The sequence below is a fragment of the Tachysurus vachellii genome, chromosome 26 (genome assembly GCF_030014155.1).
Source record: "Tachysurus vachellii isolate PV-2020 chromosome 26, HZAU_Pvac_v1, whole genome shotgun sequence".
Lineage (NCBI taxonomy): Eukaryota > Metazoa > Chordata > Actinopteri > Siluriformes > Bagridae > Tachysurus > Tachysurus vachellii.
In genome coordinates, this window is record NC_083485.1 from 11,565,508 (window position 1) to 11,582,943 (window position 17,436).

The window sequence follows — 17,436 nt, forward strand, 5'->3', positions numbered from 1 at the left end:
TTTAAGAACTGGCAAAGTGAAGGCGAGGTCAGGTTAGATTAAATGTGATGACTCAGGATAATGTAATGTAAGTGTAATGATTTAGTCATGCAGTTTGGACATCATCTATGGGCATCACTAAAGGTTACATCGAGATACTATGTTCGATATTAATGTGTCTCATTGCAACCTTCTTGCCCTGTCTTATCCTGTCCTGATGAAACATTAAGGCTAGCGACAGGCTGCCAGACAGCAACTATGTTCTAAAATTAGATGCCTTACATGAGGAACCAAATTCTCCATCTCTATTACTTTCCCTTTCCCCCCTCCTACCACTGACAAATGACATGGGGGCCAAGAAGGCAAAGAAAGATCCTGATCTTAGTACCCTCTGTTCACATACCCGCTGGCGGGTCAAGGAGAGACACAAACAGCCGCTGTAATGGAATCAATTAAAGGAAGTGGTTCGGGTGAGAATGACACTGGCGTGCTGGGACAGTTTGAAAGAGCTCTGCGCCTTGTTGTACGTGAGATCCACGTCGACGTCGCTACTTTCAAGCGAAACGTCGAGCAGCGCCTGGATGAGGCCTGTAAAGGTGCCAAACCCATAGAGAACATGGTTTCAAGGCTTCAGGAGGAAAACCAGCAGCTGAAGGAGAAGTTGGAGGCTCTTTCCAAACTGGTAGACACCCTACCATGGATAGCAATCAATCCAAGTTCCCAGAGAAATCATGATCTCCATGATGTCCAGGTTCAAACCCAGATCCAAGCTGAAAGATGTAGCACCGGAACTGCAGCTTCTGTGGAGGAAGAAGAAAGCTGTGATCCAGCTGAAGCATATTTAATCGGTGGATCTGTGTGTGTGGATTCAGAGTCTTCTTCCTCCAGGAGTTCTCCTACTGCGTCTGTGACCAGCACCATTAACATGGATGTAAGTTATGAGGCTAATGTAAGCTATGAGGCTAATGTAAGCTATTTATTCATACACTGCTTGTTTTCTTAATTTCTCAAAGTGATGGCTGCAGTCTGTGATTTAAATTATTGACTTAGATTAAAGACGTTATAAGTAAGTCATATATTATGACAGTTACTCTGTTTTGCAGCACTATTTCAATCTTGAAATTTTACCTTTAACAGCACATCATGGAGTGTTTTATTCCACTTACACCACAGCAAACTGTTTAATTCCAAACACACATTCCCTCAACAATCTCTCTTTTTCTTCTTTCTTCAAATTCACACTGTGTAGTTTGTCACATCACATGACAAACCATAACTCAGAAACTCTCCCATGGTGGGACTTTTATGAAGCCCTCACACTGTAGACTCCTTCCATAAATGCTAAGCATCTACTTGCAGGAAGCTTCATAATATCAACAGTTCTATGCTTTTTCCCCCATTGATTCATTAAGAAAATCATTCTAATCTGTTTATTATTAGTTTTTGATTATGTGCAGAGTTCAACACACAAGACAGGGAGAACGAGCTGTTACTATAGAAACAAGAGCTTATATGAATGAGTGCAATAATAAAAAACTGTGATTTGAATTACATTGTATATATATATATATATGTGTGTGTGTGTGTGTGTGTGTGTATATATATATGTGTGTGTGTGTGTGTGTATATATATATATCTTACATTACAGTTACAGTTACATGTCTTGCATTACTTTATGCCGCTATGTCATTTCTCTCGATGTTATGATTTAAAAAGCTTCCTCAGCTTTTCTGTCCAAACCCTTGATCAAGGATCAAAAATCAAAGCAAGTGTTTTCTCTCACCCATGTTGTCTAATTTTATGGTTTAGGTATCAGACTTAGCATGTGGTTCAAGTGCCACGTGCTTATCACTCAGATCACAAATCTTCCTCTCTCTCTATCTTTCTTTAGGTGGCCCTAAAAAGCCTTGTGTATTTTTAGCAAGGCTGATTGATGTCTTGTTCCACTAAGCATCAGCACACTCCGTAGCACACTCTGATAAGTTACAGTGTCTGTAGAAATCATCTTATAAATAACACGATAGATATTTAAGCATCCTTTATTTTAACACACAACATTCTATTGCATAGTTTCCCTCTTGATTTCTGGGTCTGGGCGTTTTCAGATTGCTGTGTTAGAAATGCAGGTGCTGATATTAAACACAGAAGGAAATGAGTAGTAGTTATGGGTTATGACGGTTCCCAAATAGAATAAGTGTGTCATAGAGGCTAACCACATCTAATTAGAATATTAAAGACCAAGGCCATGAGGCAAGCCTATGCATTTTTTTTGGCTTTTATAAAAACATTTCCCTTCTAACAAGATAATATTCACAATCCATGTTCACATTCCCACAATCAGATGTGGAATGTACACACTGTATAACTTACAAGCCTGAAACACTCACTAAACCCACACACACACCTGTGAAACCTGTGAGGGGGATTTCACTGAGCTTGTCACACTTAGACGGAAATTCGTGTGTATCTCTGTACTATTTCCTTATCAAGAACATGGCCTTACACTTAGATTTATTCTTTGCAGACATTTGGTTCTATGTTTTCTCCGTGGCTAGATGTGTGAATAAATGTGTACAGTGACCTACAACGGACAGGAGTCTTTGTGCTCAGAGTTTCCTGAATATACCCCAAATAAACCAATACCAAACAGTTGCTGAAGATAAATGAATGAATAAACGACATCACCGAATAAAGGTGCACCAGAAAACCAGGAGCCGAGTGAGCAAAACTGACTATTCTCTCCATTCTCTCTGGGTGGGAGGAGTATACAGTACTTTCTTCTCCACGTCAAGCATCGTAGAGACCCTATCCCATTTGTGGTATCGGTGAGATCATGTTTGTGAAAGAAGGTAGATGGTACTTTCATCTATGTGTGTTACCCAGCCCTCTGATGCAGCATGAGCAGCAGTTTGAAAAGATTCTGTAGCTGTTCTTGCTGTTGTATGATTGGGGTTTGGGTCTGGATGGTGGGAACAGAAGGTGGTGACAAAATTGACTGGACAGAAATATATCTACTCAAGACAAAAAAACATACAGTATATAGTTGTTTGGAGCTAAGATTCTCATTAAAGCACCACCATTTTAGAACACCACTTCACCAGTGTTTTTTTTTTTTTTTTTTTTAGCAAGTGGTTATAAACATTATCTTTGATTGGACCGAAACAAAACAAAGTGATTATAATACTATATGATCATTTAGTGAGGATAGTCATTTGACACCTCTCAGCTTGGTTTGTGCATTGTGGGAAAACCTCTCAGGGGGATGTGGTAGCTCAGTGGTTAAGGTGTTGGGCTACTGATCAGAAGGTCATGAGTTCGAACCCCAGGTCCACCAAGCTGCCACTGCTGGGCCCCTGAGCAAGGCCCTTAACCCTCAGTTGCTCAGTTGTAAGTCACTCTGGATAAGGGTGTCTGCTAAATGCCGTAAATGTAAATGTAAAAACCTAGACATTAAAATAGCAGCTGAAATACAGTATTGTATTCTGGTAAGCCTGTAATTCTATCCCTCTCCACAAGGAGGATTTTACAGATTTTAAGACAGCAGTACATAAATTCTTTGGCTCTGAAATCTCCCACTTTTTGTCTTATTGATTGACAGGTGACAAGCAGAGAGGTAGGAGAAGAAGATGAAGACCAATTAACTTCAGCTGGACTGGAGAATGAGCCTGAAAAAGTGCAAGGTAACAGACAGTTAGATTTAATTTATGGCTTTTGAACAATAGTTTAAATCTCAAACTCAGCTAATCATAAATTCTCATCATTAACAAGAAGAAGTGGAATCACTGGTCAGTAAACAACATGAACTCGTTGACTCTCATCCCATCTCATCTCCTCAAATACATCCCAACACAGACCCTAGACCTCTATCTCCTTTAGGAAGTGGTGAGTGAAATAAAAAAAATTAAGAAATATTCTTAATATCAGTCATTCAGATGCTTGTATTTGAAATGATTTCTCATCATTTCTATTTACATTTCTTCTGTTTTATTGAAGAATACTCTGGATTGTCTGGATATTCTGAATACTCGGTGTCACAGGATGTGATGTCATCACTATCCGGTCAACATGTGACCATGTCCGTGGCTAAGACTACAAGACAGCGTCCATTGACAGCAACGAGCAGAGCAAGAGAACTGGCAGTTCAGACGTCCAAATCACAACTGACTTCAAGTGAGACCAAATCCAGTCTCCTGACCTCAGCCATGCGAAGAAGCAAATTACTTAAACCATGTTTTATGACGATACAGACATCATCATTTCACCAAATGCAAATTGATATACCAAGAAGCATTTTTTTTTCTTGAAAAACTGACGAGACTGAAACCCTAAAAATGTCATCATTCTTTTTCTTGTTTCAGAAACTGAGGAAATGAAGCAATCAAACGATAGCCAAACCATGTCTGTGGTTTTAATGGAAGCATCCCAGAAATCTAAAAGTGCTGAAAGTTGTCCATTATGCCCTACATCCCCACAGCCTTGGAGGATGCAACATAACCCACACTCCATTCTTACCAAACTCATACCACCACCGGCACAATTTAGGCAAACTGTTGAAATTTACACACCAGAGCCAAATACAGAATCTCACCATGAATCTGGTAGGTACAACAATTTTGCACAAGCACATCGATAATAGTTCTTGTAAATTTTGATCTATGTTTTACTAAGATATACTGACTTCTTATATATTGTTTTCTTCTTTCTTTTAACACACAGAAGAAGGTCAGGAAGTCAACAATAACTTTACAACTCAGTCACCTCTTCATCAGTTGCCTCCTGAAAAGGTTTCACCAAAGAGAGTTGAAGAAAGGTCTTCCTTTGAAAATGGTGAGGGTAATTTCTATGGTCATCTTTCTCTTTATTTCATCTGCTTTCCCAATAATATTCTCACATTTCACCCTGTTAATCTTTCTCTGAATCAGAAATTACTTTGGAGGCACAGGAAGTGACATCAATGGTCAGAAATCTGGAAGTCACAGGAAAGCCAAATCTAATGTCTGATAAAGACACTGATGTGACGACAGCCCAAAGTGGTCAGTTAACTAAACAAAATGCTGATCTGTCTTTCAGCAAATCAGCTTTAGATACAATTACATCTGGAAAGAACCTTCAAATGGATGTATCAAATAACGTCAGTGCCACAAGGAAGTTCTCCGAATCTACTTTTAGAACAGGTATGTCTTTGTTTGGGTTTGACTTAAATGTATACATATAATATCTATGATAACTAATGTTTGAAAGATACAAAAACCACAATCACTTTATATTTATTATCTCATTTTCAGAGCGTTTGCTGTCATCACAAATGCTCCGGTCAACGGCCAATGTTCAGTCAAGCTTGGGATCCATGACAGAACACCAGCAACCAGTCAGCATTATGAACATGCCTCTAAGCCCTAAATCTCTCAGATCAACCAACCAAATTCCAACTCCATTTAAACCACCATGTACAACTGAGGCAACCGAATCGCCGTTTAAAGCTTCAGAACCAAGTGCATCTGTATACAACAATCGTGTGGCCCCATTCTCTGTGACATCTCCAATATCTAAAGGACATTTAGAGTCCTCCTTCAGAGATGGTAAATAAGATACTTTTCTTTCTTTCTTTCTTTCTTTCTTTCTTTACTGTTTAGCTCTCATTACTTCTCAATATTTGGTTTCTGCTTCTTCAACTAGATCATTCTCTAGAAACCAGTTCAAGTCAACGTACAGAACTGCTTGCTACACCAACAGCACACAAAACTTTGAGTAGTGCAACTGTTCCTGTGAGCCCCAAACCTCTGAGGTCAACCAACCAAAGCTCTACATCATTCAAGTCTCCATCTATACCAAGTTTGGCAATCAGATCACAGCACAGAATTGGTAAGATATGGTATCCAAGTTATACCATAGCATATTGTTGAATTATTTTGATTGGTCAGAAGTTACTGATTAATTTTCAATAGCATATAAAGATAGCAAGTTGTTATTGTACAATATTTGATATCGTGACACCTTCTGTGTCAGTTTACTGACTGCATCATACCATTGATCCTTTTTTGATAACACCAGGCCTAACGTGTTGTATTCCTTGTTCGATATCACAACTTTGTTTTTTTCCATAGCCCAGGCAGAAAAAATGTCATCTACCAGCAGCCTTGATCAGGATCAAGCAGCTGTGATGGAATCTCAAGTTCTTTTCCAGTCTGCAACATCAAATTTAAATGTTCTCATGAGCCCAAACTCGAAGACAAAACCGACAAGGTTTAACCTAGATGAGCATTCTTCCACCAACTGGAACTCTACTCCATCTCCTACTATGGTGAAAAAGCCACTGTTGGCTGTACATTCAGCAGTGTCTGGTGAGCTGGAATAATAATATAAACATAAAATTGTAAAATATTTATGTTGATCATAATACAATTATTATGGCATTACGTCTCTTGCCCAGACAAAATAAGTTCACCTGACAATAATGAAGATCGAGAGCCTTCCAGCAAAGTGACCCCTCACACTACCGTCTCCTCATTCACACCTGGAAAAATACTGTCAAATCACAATCTTGTACATCATCTTGATACTAGTCTTATCCGTTCTCACTCTGTTGTTCATCAAAACTCTGCTGAGACTTCTAGTGTAACCTCAGAGCTCAGCAAAACCCAACATCCTGTTCAGTGTGAGTACAAGTACAAATATATTTGCCATAATAGTTTTACATTCTTTTGTCCAATCAAATGCTCTTTCAGTGCAACAGGAAATGAAGTTAACAGAGGACAGTTTCTTCCATCATCAGCCATCCACAGGTTTTCAAAAACGTGCAGATTCACCAACCGGAAGCGGTACATTAGATCGATGCCTTTAACTTTATTTACTGTATATAATAAGCACATGCCATGGCTTTTAATCACTGACTTTACTAGAAAGCTTATTTGTGTTATTCATTTAGAGTACTCTGGCTACTCGTCAGTGTATTCATCCGTGTCAGATAACGGTCAGCATATGACTTCTGCTCAGCCAATTGCAACGTTTATAACTTGCTTGAGCCCCAGACGTCACAGAAGAGCAGCCAATCAGAACGGAGAGAAGATGATTACATCATCACATACAGGTACTGATGAACTCTTCTGCATACTCTAGATCAGAATAGATTTTTTAGCTTTTAACATAGTGTTTCCAAATTTGTTACAAATATTTTCTGAATAAACGCAACAAGATTTCAATCAAAATTTCCAGGAAACATGTATCACGTCAGTGTTTCTTTGAAAAAAATCATATGCTTTTAGTGCATATGATTGAATGATTATCTAGAGACTAATATTTTTCCTTGTTATCCAATCAGAGGCCTCTACAGAATCACGAGAAGGAAGGTCACTTATGACTCGTGTCTTCTCACATCCTCAGCTCTCCATAAGCTGTCAAACTAGACGAGCAGATTCACCTCCTGATAGTGGTGATTTCTGCATTTTTCTCTTTTTATGAGAGATACTGTATATATTGGGAAATCCCCAATTCATCATAATTTCTTTGTCTTTGTTTCATTCCTTTTCTACCCAGAGTATTCTGGATACTCCTCAGTTTATTCCTCTGTGTCTCAGGAAGTGCGATCGGTTGTAGATGCCTCCACAACCACTGCAACACCCCAAGCACCTGTCACTTCTATGATTCGTATGAGCCCTAAACCTGTCAGGAGATCGGCCAACCCCAGCTCTTCTCTCCCTAACCCATCCCCACCACTAAAAGCAAAAGTCTTTGGCCAATCAACACTGAGCACTAAATCATATCCACCAATGATTGAGCCTTCCACTAAGTCTGGTGAGTCAGTGATTCTGTTTCTACTTGTTTCAGTATTGTTTACGTCTGACCCTGGTTTTTTACCTCATGAAGATAAACATTTTGCAACAGTGAGGGTGGAGAAAATTGGGGGCTTGTTAGTGTTTTTCCATGAGGGGGAGTAGGAGGCCCAATAAACTACAAACTGCTTTAATTTAAATACATAATGAAACATGAGCACATGAGAGGCTTTGATAGGAAAATAATGAACGATGTGGTGGTATGATGTGGTACCACTCTGAAGTTTCATCATTATTTACTAATAACGGCATGTCCAGACCTGTTTATTCCTGATGTCATAGAATTGTGCACCTAATTCTCATCACTTACAATTTCCGTACATGCTATCTGTTGCCATCTGCGTGTAGCCGTTTCCTGAGCATGCTAATCAAGATCAGTCTCAGATATCACCCAGCATGCTTTAGCAAAACTTTATCTCATCATCTTCTGCCTACAAAGCAATGCAGAACAAACATAATTGTTGATTGACATTTATGATTAAGACATTTCAAAAAAGATAACACAAAAATAGATGCCATAAAGTAGCACTTTAGCTACTTATTTAGCTACTTTTTGTAGAATTTACATAAGATATCCATTGTTGTATATATGTTTTTCATCTAATTAGGGATGTCACAGGATATGAAGTCATCTCTCAGCAGTCAATATCCAGCCATCTCATCACCACGGCTGTCTGGTATACGCAACAATCAAATTCCACAAAGCCCCAAGTCCGTCAGCAGGTCTAGCAACATTTCGCAGCCAAACACTACACCACATTTTAACCCTTTGCTTTTCAGCAAATCAGCAACTGATACAGCGGTTTCTAAACCATCAACCATCGTGGACTCTCCCAGCAGACCTGGTGAGTTATCATAATATGTAAATATTCAAAATACATGGCGGTGTATACCCCAAATCCAAGCATCTGTCATATTTCTCTGATGTTATTGTTTAATTCTAGTGTCAGCGGTCAAGCCATGGACCTCTAGCCAGAAGATAAATACAAGTTCTCCTGGATATCCAGGTTAAAAAATGAATCCTGTTTATTAAACCAATTGAAATGTCTCAATGCTTTTTAGATCAGTGTGATTTATATGCAGTGATTCTCTTCTCTTTCCCCAGACAAAGGTTCAAGCACGTTTTCTAAGCCAGCTTATTTTTCTGATTCTAAACCAGTCAGTGAGAAGTAAGCATGCTTTTATTAAACTCTGAGGCATATATCCAATCTAACACAACCTTCACTCATTTCTTGCTTCTGTTTTGTCTGTAGATATAAGACGTCAGACTGTGGGAATGGTACAGAGATCACAGGATCACAGACAATGCCAAGAAACTTCCAGAGCAAGCAGGCCTTGTTTCAGAGAATGAATTCTGAACCTAGCAGGTTAATAAATACGGAACATTGACGTTTTGAAAATTCACATACATTTCATGTGTGATCATAATATTTCAACACATGAAGGTGCATTACATCAGATTTCATTTGTTAATGTATCCATTATTATTAGAATTAATAACTGAAGAAAAATCACAGAATGTGTGTGTTGTTGTGTCTCCTCAGAGATAACAACGTGGAGTCGAGACCTAAACTGAGACGATCTCAGAGCTTGAATGCGTCCAGCGCCAGTAGCATTAAGCAGCTTCTGCTGGACTGGTGCCGCTCCAAAACCATCGGCTACCAGGTCTGTATGTGAAATTAAACATTTTAAGGTTGTATGTGTAAGTGCATGGTAATGTGATGCTCAGTACAACAGTTTGTATCCCTTTACGTTTCTTAGTAAAATAATTCATTTCTACTGAACAGTAAACTCCACGATCATTCAAGGTATTTTTTGTGATGTCCAATTGCATAAGACATTACAGTAATCTCAGTCTGTCTGTAGTCTGCAATCTGCTCACTTCTCTGTAACATCAATTTATTTATTCATCATAAGTGCTTCACCCTGGTCAAGGTCATAATGTATGCAGAGCCTGAACACTGGGGGTGAGGTGAGAATAACTTAATTTCTTTCTTTCTCTCTCTCTCTCTCTCTCTCTCTCTCTCTCTCTCTCTCTCTCTCTCTCTCTCTCAGCACATAGATATCCGTAATTTTTCCTCCAGCTGGTCTGATGGAATGGCCTTCTGTGCTTTGGTGCACTCTTTCTTCCCTAATGAGTTTGACTACAATGAGCTGAATCCTGCTCACCAAAAACACAACCTTGATTTAGCCTTCACCACTGCTGAGTAAGTGTGTGTGTGTGTGTGTGTGTGTGTGTGTGTGTGTGTGTGTGTGTGTGTGTGTTTTTGTGTTTGTGAGACAGTGTCTGCACTGAGCAGTCATGAATCAGAGTGCTTACTTGTCTCTCAGGGAGAAGGCGGACTGCACTCGGCTGATTGAGGTAGACGACATGATGGCAATGGGCTCCAATCCTGACCCCATGTGCGTCTTTACGTACGTGCAGTCCCTTTACAACCACCTCAAGAGATTTGAGTGATAGCAACATTTTTCTCCATTCTCATTAGGATCACCAGCTTTACACTGATGTGTGTTTTTCCCCCCCGTATCTATTACCTCTACCATTTTGCAAATATTTTGCTCAGTTACATACCAAACAGATTTGGTAGAGAACAGTACTTATATAACAGTAACAGAAGATCCCAAAGTGTTTTATTCCTTTGACATCACAGCAACCATCAAACAATTACATATTTGCATTTATTAAAGAACGACATTTGTGCGTTTTATGTTATATTTAATCTTGTTGTAAGTCCGTTAAACAAATTCCTGTAATCACCTAAATTTTAGCAGTTATAAAGAGTTATTCTCTCACTTCTCTCACATGGGGATAAATCCTATTGAAAATGTTGAAAATTGGAGACTAAATGGTAAAGAAAATTCAACACATACATTTTTAATTCTTAAAATATTCCTACACACTTTCGTTAATATAAACCGTCCATCATACAAGCCACCATGTGAGCTCTTAATGTAGAAACAATAACAGGTTAAAACAAGAGAATTCATTTAAACCTGTGATTTAAATAACAGTCAGAATATCAAAAGATTTCTTGACAAACACGGTGTGGTGTAAAAATAAATAGGTGAGTATTCTGTGTATGGTTGTCTGTGTAATAGTAAATAAAGGGTATATTTTTAGAGATGTTGAATGTATATCTCAGGATTATTTGTCTTGAACATAATGTCCTCTTGTATCATGACAGCACAGAACAGCATATTGAGGCACGGATGATGTTATACAGCTGGACTGGTTAAATAATGGGTAATAAAAGTTTTTCAAATAAGTGTAATTAAAAAAAAATAAAAAAAAATAAAAAATATATATATATATATATATATATATATATATATATATATATATATATATATATATATATATATACTGCCATGTATATTTGGACAAAACAGCTTAATTAATGATTTAAACCCATGCACACAACTTGTGTGTTGTAATGAAGCATTTTAGCTTTGAAGCATCTTCATGCCAACTATGCTGTTTTATGTTAACACGTTTACACTAAGGTTGTTCCTGGATAGAATTGTGAGAATGATAAAGAGGGAGCCCCTGACATGAAAAAGAGAATTGTGTGGAAGTGTGTGTGTGTGTATTCGAGGGGAGAGGTTCATCACATTGTGGGGAAGAAGGAAATTATCAGTGGCTACAGGGCTTTTTGAAGAAAGCCGTCCTGTGTGGAAGGACGTGTGTTAAGTGTTGCACCTGAGGACGTTGCAGCGATTTCCTTTTGTCTTTGTTCTGAGGATAAGACTGAGGCAAGTCCTTTAGAAGACTGTTGTGAATAAAAGATTTGGTAATAATGATGAGACGGAGGAAGACTAGATGTCTAAAAAATGTTGTATGTATGTGTTTTATGCTTTAATAACCAGTGCATCCTGAAAAAAATAAAGAGTGTGTTTATTATCTCACAACAGCTGGAACTTTATCCACCTGAATGATAATGTAATGTATATGGCATCATGTATGTTACAAATAAACGGATTGTACGAGTCAAATGTATCGTGAATGCTTACATATAAGAACATCTAATGGTCGGAAATATTTTCAGCAGCTGTAAAATGATCACTTCCAATCACATAACTGATGACTACGTAATAAACACAAGGTCTAATAAAGTACCTTTAAAATATTTTAAAATCAGGTTTACTATGTACATGTAAGATATATAAACCATTCAAATTAACAAATAATCTACTTTTTATGGTGCCAACACAGCAATAAGGAAAAGTGTAGTTTATTTATAAGTGTATTGAAATTCTACATTAAAAAAAGGTTCTATATGAAAATTTGAATTACTGACAATTTAATTTTTTATTTAATTATTTTGAAGTCTTCTACATACAAAATACTCCTGTCAAAGTAGGATCTTTTTTATTTCATGAATCAAAACAGGACAAAAACTTGTGAACAAGGTCCGAAGTTATTTATCACTAGAATCATGTGGAACACAGCAAAAATTATCCACGCATGCAGGAGGTTTTTGAGTTCATGTAAGTGAAAGAACTCAGGTATGAAGAGCACAGGACAAAATTGTGCTTACAGGATTTATAACATGCTAACAATATTGGCATTTCTAGGACAAAGCGGTAAGGTTTGTATTTAATGTATTTAATGTATAAAAATGCCAACTTTTATTACAGAATTTAATAACATTATCTCTTTGTAGGAAATTATTTAATTAACGTCTCAATTTTGTTAGCAAAAACAAATCTAGCCATCTAACTGTGATGAGAAATGTGTATTAATCTCTAAGCAACAAATTGTATAAACAATGCTATACAGTATATTTACCATTTGTAGATCATTTATTTATAGACTCCACCCAACCTGCATCACACCGACCACTTAAATATCCAATCAGATCTCTGTATCAAGCGGGCTGTAACACAAGCAAAACAAGTTTGTATGGTAATCTAACGCTAATGCGTGTATATACAGTATAACTCGTTCAAAAATAACGGAGCTTTATCTTGTTTACTGTTGATGCTGTGAGCGGCCTTGTTGATTTAATGAACTCAGGGTTGAGGAGATCTTGAGTTTTACCAGTTGTGAAGCGTTTTAGCGGAGTTATAATGAAGGATAGTCAAGCGTATATGACTACAGGTGCAAATGATTGAAGCAATAAACATGCTGTATACAAATCTAAACCGTAAATCTTACAGGCGCCTGTTTATGAACCACATGTCTTGATCAATTGAATTGTATTGTCTAGCTTGCTTCATAGGTCATGAGTCTGAGATGCTGTGTCTGTTTTTGTGTCCTCGTGTGATCGTCACTAATGATGCCGTTAATGGGTCGTTCGTCGACGAGCCTCCGGAATCCACCGTGTTGCTGTTGTGTGTATTGGAGGTGCACAAGTCCTCACCCAGCTTTAATTATGCTAATGAGGGCACAAGGGCCATCTAAAAAGGAGATCTATAGCACTGTACATATAGACCCATTTAAATTCTTGATCTTAATTCTTTTACTACAGTTCATTAAAAACTAGACTTGTACACGCTTTAATCACAAGACAATACATTTCTTACAGCTGCTGCAAATGTGCAAAACTCTAACAGCAGGAAATCAGTAAATAAATTTTAAAAAAAAATTATAGATAAAATACTATAGATAAAATATTATAGAGTAGCTTGAAGAAATCTGAGATCATGGCGGTGAAGTTCAGGAACACAGATTAGTGAAGTAATCTTTGGCTCAGCTTACTGTTTATTCCAGCACACTATTGTCTGCAGGTCTTAATCCTCCCAAAGTCATATCATCATCTATCATCTTTCATCATGCTCATAGCTTAGGTAATATTTCAGACCTTTAATATTAGAATAACAGACCGGATCAGATTTAGAGAGGATATAGCACGTAAACATGGGTTGATTTCCATATTTACAGTTTTATAAGATTGCTTGAAGGTGCAGGAGTGTATGCACCATAATGTAAAGTAAAATCATGTTCCTAATATGTTACAATGGCTTTTTAGTAGCACAATATGTGTCAGATGTCAGGAAATAGTAATCAGTGTTTATTCCAGTCTTGGATACAAATGAACACCTTTAGAGTGAAATAAACTCAGGTGTTTATCCAGCATGCAGGATTTGTTTAGACTGGATCAGATATGCCATGCTTCTTCCAAAAGATAAAATGTGTAACCTTTAAACATTTAGGCCTGCAAGCCTTTGATATTATAAAGAAATGCGTCCAGGTGAAAATGTGTTGTAATCTGCATAAGAAAAGGCCAATGATGACATAACTTCTGTAGGCAGGACATCCATCAGACATCAATGGATAACCTCCAAATCACATACACCCTACAAAGGAAACTATAAAATAATTAACCCCAAAAACATTTAGCCCCAAATTTGTGGGCTAAATACAGGCTGATCTGTCTTTCTCTCTGTGTCTTTCTGTCTTTTTCTCTGTCTGTCTGTCTCTCTCTCTCTCTCTCGCTTTGTCTGTCTTTCACTCTCTGTCTGTCTGTCTGTCTGTCTCTCTCTCTCTCTCTCTCTCTCTCTCTCTCTCTCTCTCTCTCTCTCTCTCTCTCTCTCTCTCTCTCTTTAAGGGATGAAATAAAAGTAATCAGAATTTTAATTACCCTGTTCGGTCTAGACATTGCCCCAAAGCCATTTTGTCCGGATTAAGTCGGGAGATCAAAGACACTAACTCGCAGACAGACAGACAGCCACACACCACTGGACACACACACAGTAACACTTCATTGGGATTGGTGGTGTTGGGGGTAGAAAGGGGTGTGAAAGATAAAGATATAAAGGTGGCTGTTGTGAAGTTCATATACATTCCAAGGCAGGACGTGGACGCATTTGGGTGCTTTACAGAAACCCCAGCGTCCTGCGCGTAAACTGACAGAGTCATGGCTTTATTTTTGGAACAGACTTGTGCTTATGTTCATAATATTAAGGAAGACGGAGAGATGGACTTTATCTTCAACAAAAGCGAAGCTCGCTTTACAGGTGAGCACTGAGGGTCTATAGCATTTAGTCTGGACCGATTAAGTAGAATGTTTTAAGAATGTAGTTTGGCATCACAACATTTAGGCGATTTAGCTCTGGATTTATTCACGACAGATTAGACAGAGATAAAAAAGTAAAAAAAAAATAAAATAAATAATAATAATAATAATAATAATAATAATAATAATAATAATAATAATAAAAATGTGCAGAGTTAAAACACGACGACGCAAAAACGATTCAATTAATTCTTAAATTCAGTTAAATAATAATAATAATAGCAATTAATAACTAATAATAAATAAATAAATAATAATAAAGTTAAAGGAGTAATACAATACAAAAAATACATTTGTTTAAAGGCTTAAATGAAGAGAGATTGTACATTATATATTATTAGATGTTATATATTATATATAAACAGTAAATCCCTGTGCGTTTTTATTCTCATTTCGTTTTATTCAATAAATTCAGATTTAAAATGCAATTTTTAAAAAAAATTTTATGGCTTTATTATCAGATTTTGTAACCGATCACGCACTGTCTTCTCCGGAGGCAGACCGGACCGTGCAACCGGAAGCACAGAGGAAACGGAAAAGGACGATCTTCAGCCGCGCGCAGTTGTCGGAGCTGGAACGCGCTTTTGCGCACACTCCATATCCAGATATCACACTGAGGGAGAAACTCGCAGCTCTCACCCTGTTGCCCGAGAGCAAAATCCAGGTACATGGTGCTCAGAACCATTGGTTAATGTATTCTTTAAATATGTATTGATTCCAATTCTTTTTTTTTTTTACCTTTTGAATGGTAATGAATGAATTTTCTTTTGTTGACTTTCCCTTACGCAGTGATTTTTCTGCTCTGTCAGGGTATTTTATTTCTTTCCTCTCTCGTTTTTTTCTTAGGATTTTCTCTCTCTATCATATGCGATTTTTTTTAATGCAGACTAACAGTTTAAACACACATTCCTGTCACAGTTGTCCCCAGTTTGATGACAGTTTGATCACATAATCAAGCAAGAAAATGTGTGATTTATTGAATAAAATATAAAAGCTACCATTTTAGATTAATATTGTATATTAATTAAGCTTTTTATGCTTGCGTGTAGTGTGTATATAAGAAAGCTTTACAATCATGTCTATCTACAACACACCACATCACCAAACATTAATAATCAATAACCAATAGTTTCAGTCTTATGAGCATTATCATCCGATGGCCAGATCACTTACTTTTTGAGTAAAGCAGCCTTTACTCGTACCTCGTACTACCTCGATTTATAAAATTAATTTTTATTTACTTTTTCTTTTCCTAGGTGTGGTTTCAGAACCGACGTGCTCGAAGCATCAAGAGTGGCAGACTGACCAGACCGGTGAAGAAAAGTTCAGTCACGTCTAGTTATAACTCAGAAACCGCTTTCCCTCATCCAGGTCCCACTCTGACAGATTCTTCTGCTGTAGGTCAGAGGAACAGACCTGAGGTTTACCAACCGTCTAAACTTCAAACAAATGACCAGCAACAGATTTCTGACTTGGATTGGGTGAGGCAAGCATTATGCCCTTGGTCTCAAAATCTGCCCCAGCCTACTCCTCCAGTCCCATCTATATCTCCTGATCTCCCTGGAGCACTCCCATGGGCAAACCAGCCTTCAAAACCACCTGGAAGTCACTCTGTCTCAACAGATCAGATGGCAAGGTCAATCCATTCCTTACCTCAGCACCAGTGGAGTGAGTGTGCTGACATTGGCACTCATACAGCCACATCTGGAAGCTTCTCAGCAAAACTGCAGTGCCACATTAATCAGAGCGGGCATCCGTCTGTTCCCATGGACCAGGTAGTTCCTTCACATGCTACACAAAGCTGCTGGCAGGGAAGCATGCAAAGACAAGGACAGGCCCTAATGCACTACCCTCAGACTTCCCTAGGAGACATCTCGGACCTGATCTACAGTGCTGCTGTTGTCACCAACCTGGCTGACTTCTGACTATGACTGCTTATGATTTATTATGAACTGAAAATAATTCATTTAAACCTTTCATCTCAATCTTACAGTGTTTCCATAGTTTTTATTATGATACCTGATATGGACCATTCCTTGAGCTCTGTGCTAGCTTCTATACCATCAATATTGAAGCTATTCAATCTATTTAAATAGAATGAACAATAATTGGGAACAGTATTTATTATACACAATTAATGAAAATAGCCAGGGATTTCTCTCTTATCCCATCACAACATTCACACAGGCTCTTTTGAGATCTTATATGTTCCAGCTTTATCTTTTTTTTTTTTTTTTACTTATTATTATGAAATATTTGTGATTTAATATTTATGATCAAATGTGCTGTGTATTTCTGTCTGTCTGTTTTTGTGACCTATAAAAACAATAAACAGAAAATGCTGTATGAAATCTGTCTTTAGTTTTTCCTATTTTTGTATTTTATGCTTTGTATAAAACCGTACCTGAAGTTTTGACACTGATATGAATTATGAGGGCTACGTTTGAAAATGTATTTTTATAAATAAATGTTATAATGATAGTTGTGATAGAAATGATGAATATATTAGTGTCCAACATCACGTTTTATTCCTGTTAATAAACACCCCAAGGAAAAGTTGGAAAGCTTAAAGTTTCAGTTTTACCTGATTAAGTGTATTGTTATTAGT

General features: G+C 37.5%; 2 protein-coding genes across 3 annotated transcripts; both read left to right on the forward strand.

The window, feature by feature from the left end:
- Window positions 1-38: 38 nt before the first annotated feature.
- Window positions 39-11,082, forward strand: LOC132841318 (mucin-2-like). Of its 2 annotated transcripts, none has more exons than XM_060863619.1 (22): window positions 39-910; window positions 3,579-3,660; window positions 3,752-3,862; window positions 3,974-4,150; window positions 4,339-4,578; window positions 4,697-4,807; window positions 4,903-5,154; window positions 5,266-5,559; window positions 5,657-5,842; window positions 6,085-6,321; window positions 6,411-6,635; window positions 6,706-6,798; window positions 6,906-7,067; window positions 7,299-7,409; window positions 7,514-7,771; window positions 8,418-8,654; window positions 8,754-8,816; window positions 8,915-8,978; window positions 9,063-9,176; window positions 9,354-9,474; window positions 9,865-10,016; window positions 10,141-11,082. In XM_060863619.1, exons 1-22 carry the CDS (start codon window positions 422-424, stop codon window positions 10,265-10,267), a joined length of 3,906 nt encoding a protein of 1,301 aa, XP_060719602.1. In that variant the 5' UTR covers window positions 39-421; the 3' UTR covers window positions 10,268-11,082. The 2 variants fall into 2 exon arrangements, with proteins under 2 accessions (XP_060719602.1, XP_060719603.1); XM_060863620.1 differs by having other exon boundaries at window positions 4,700-4,807.
- A 3,647-nt stretch (window positions 11,083-14,729) lies between these two features.
- sebox (SEBOX homeobox) lies at window positions 14,730-17,049 on the forward strand. Its single transcript, XM_060863747.1, has 3 exons — window positions 14,730-14,769; window positions 15,329-15,492; window positions 16,085-17,049. The coding sequence occupies exons 1-3, from the start codon at window positions 14,730-14,732 to the stop codon at window positions 16,751-16,753; spliced, it is 873 nt and encodes a 290-aa protein (XP_060719730.1). The 3' UTR covers window positions 16,754-17,049.
- The last annotated feature ends 387 nt before the right edge of the window (window positions 17,050-17,436 follow it).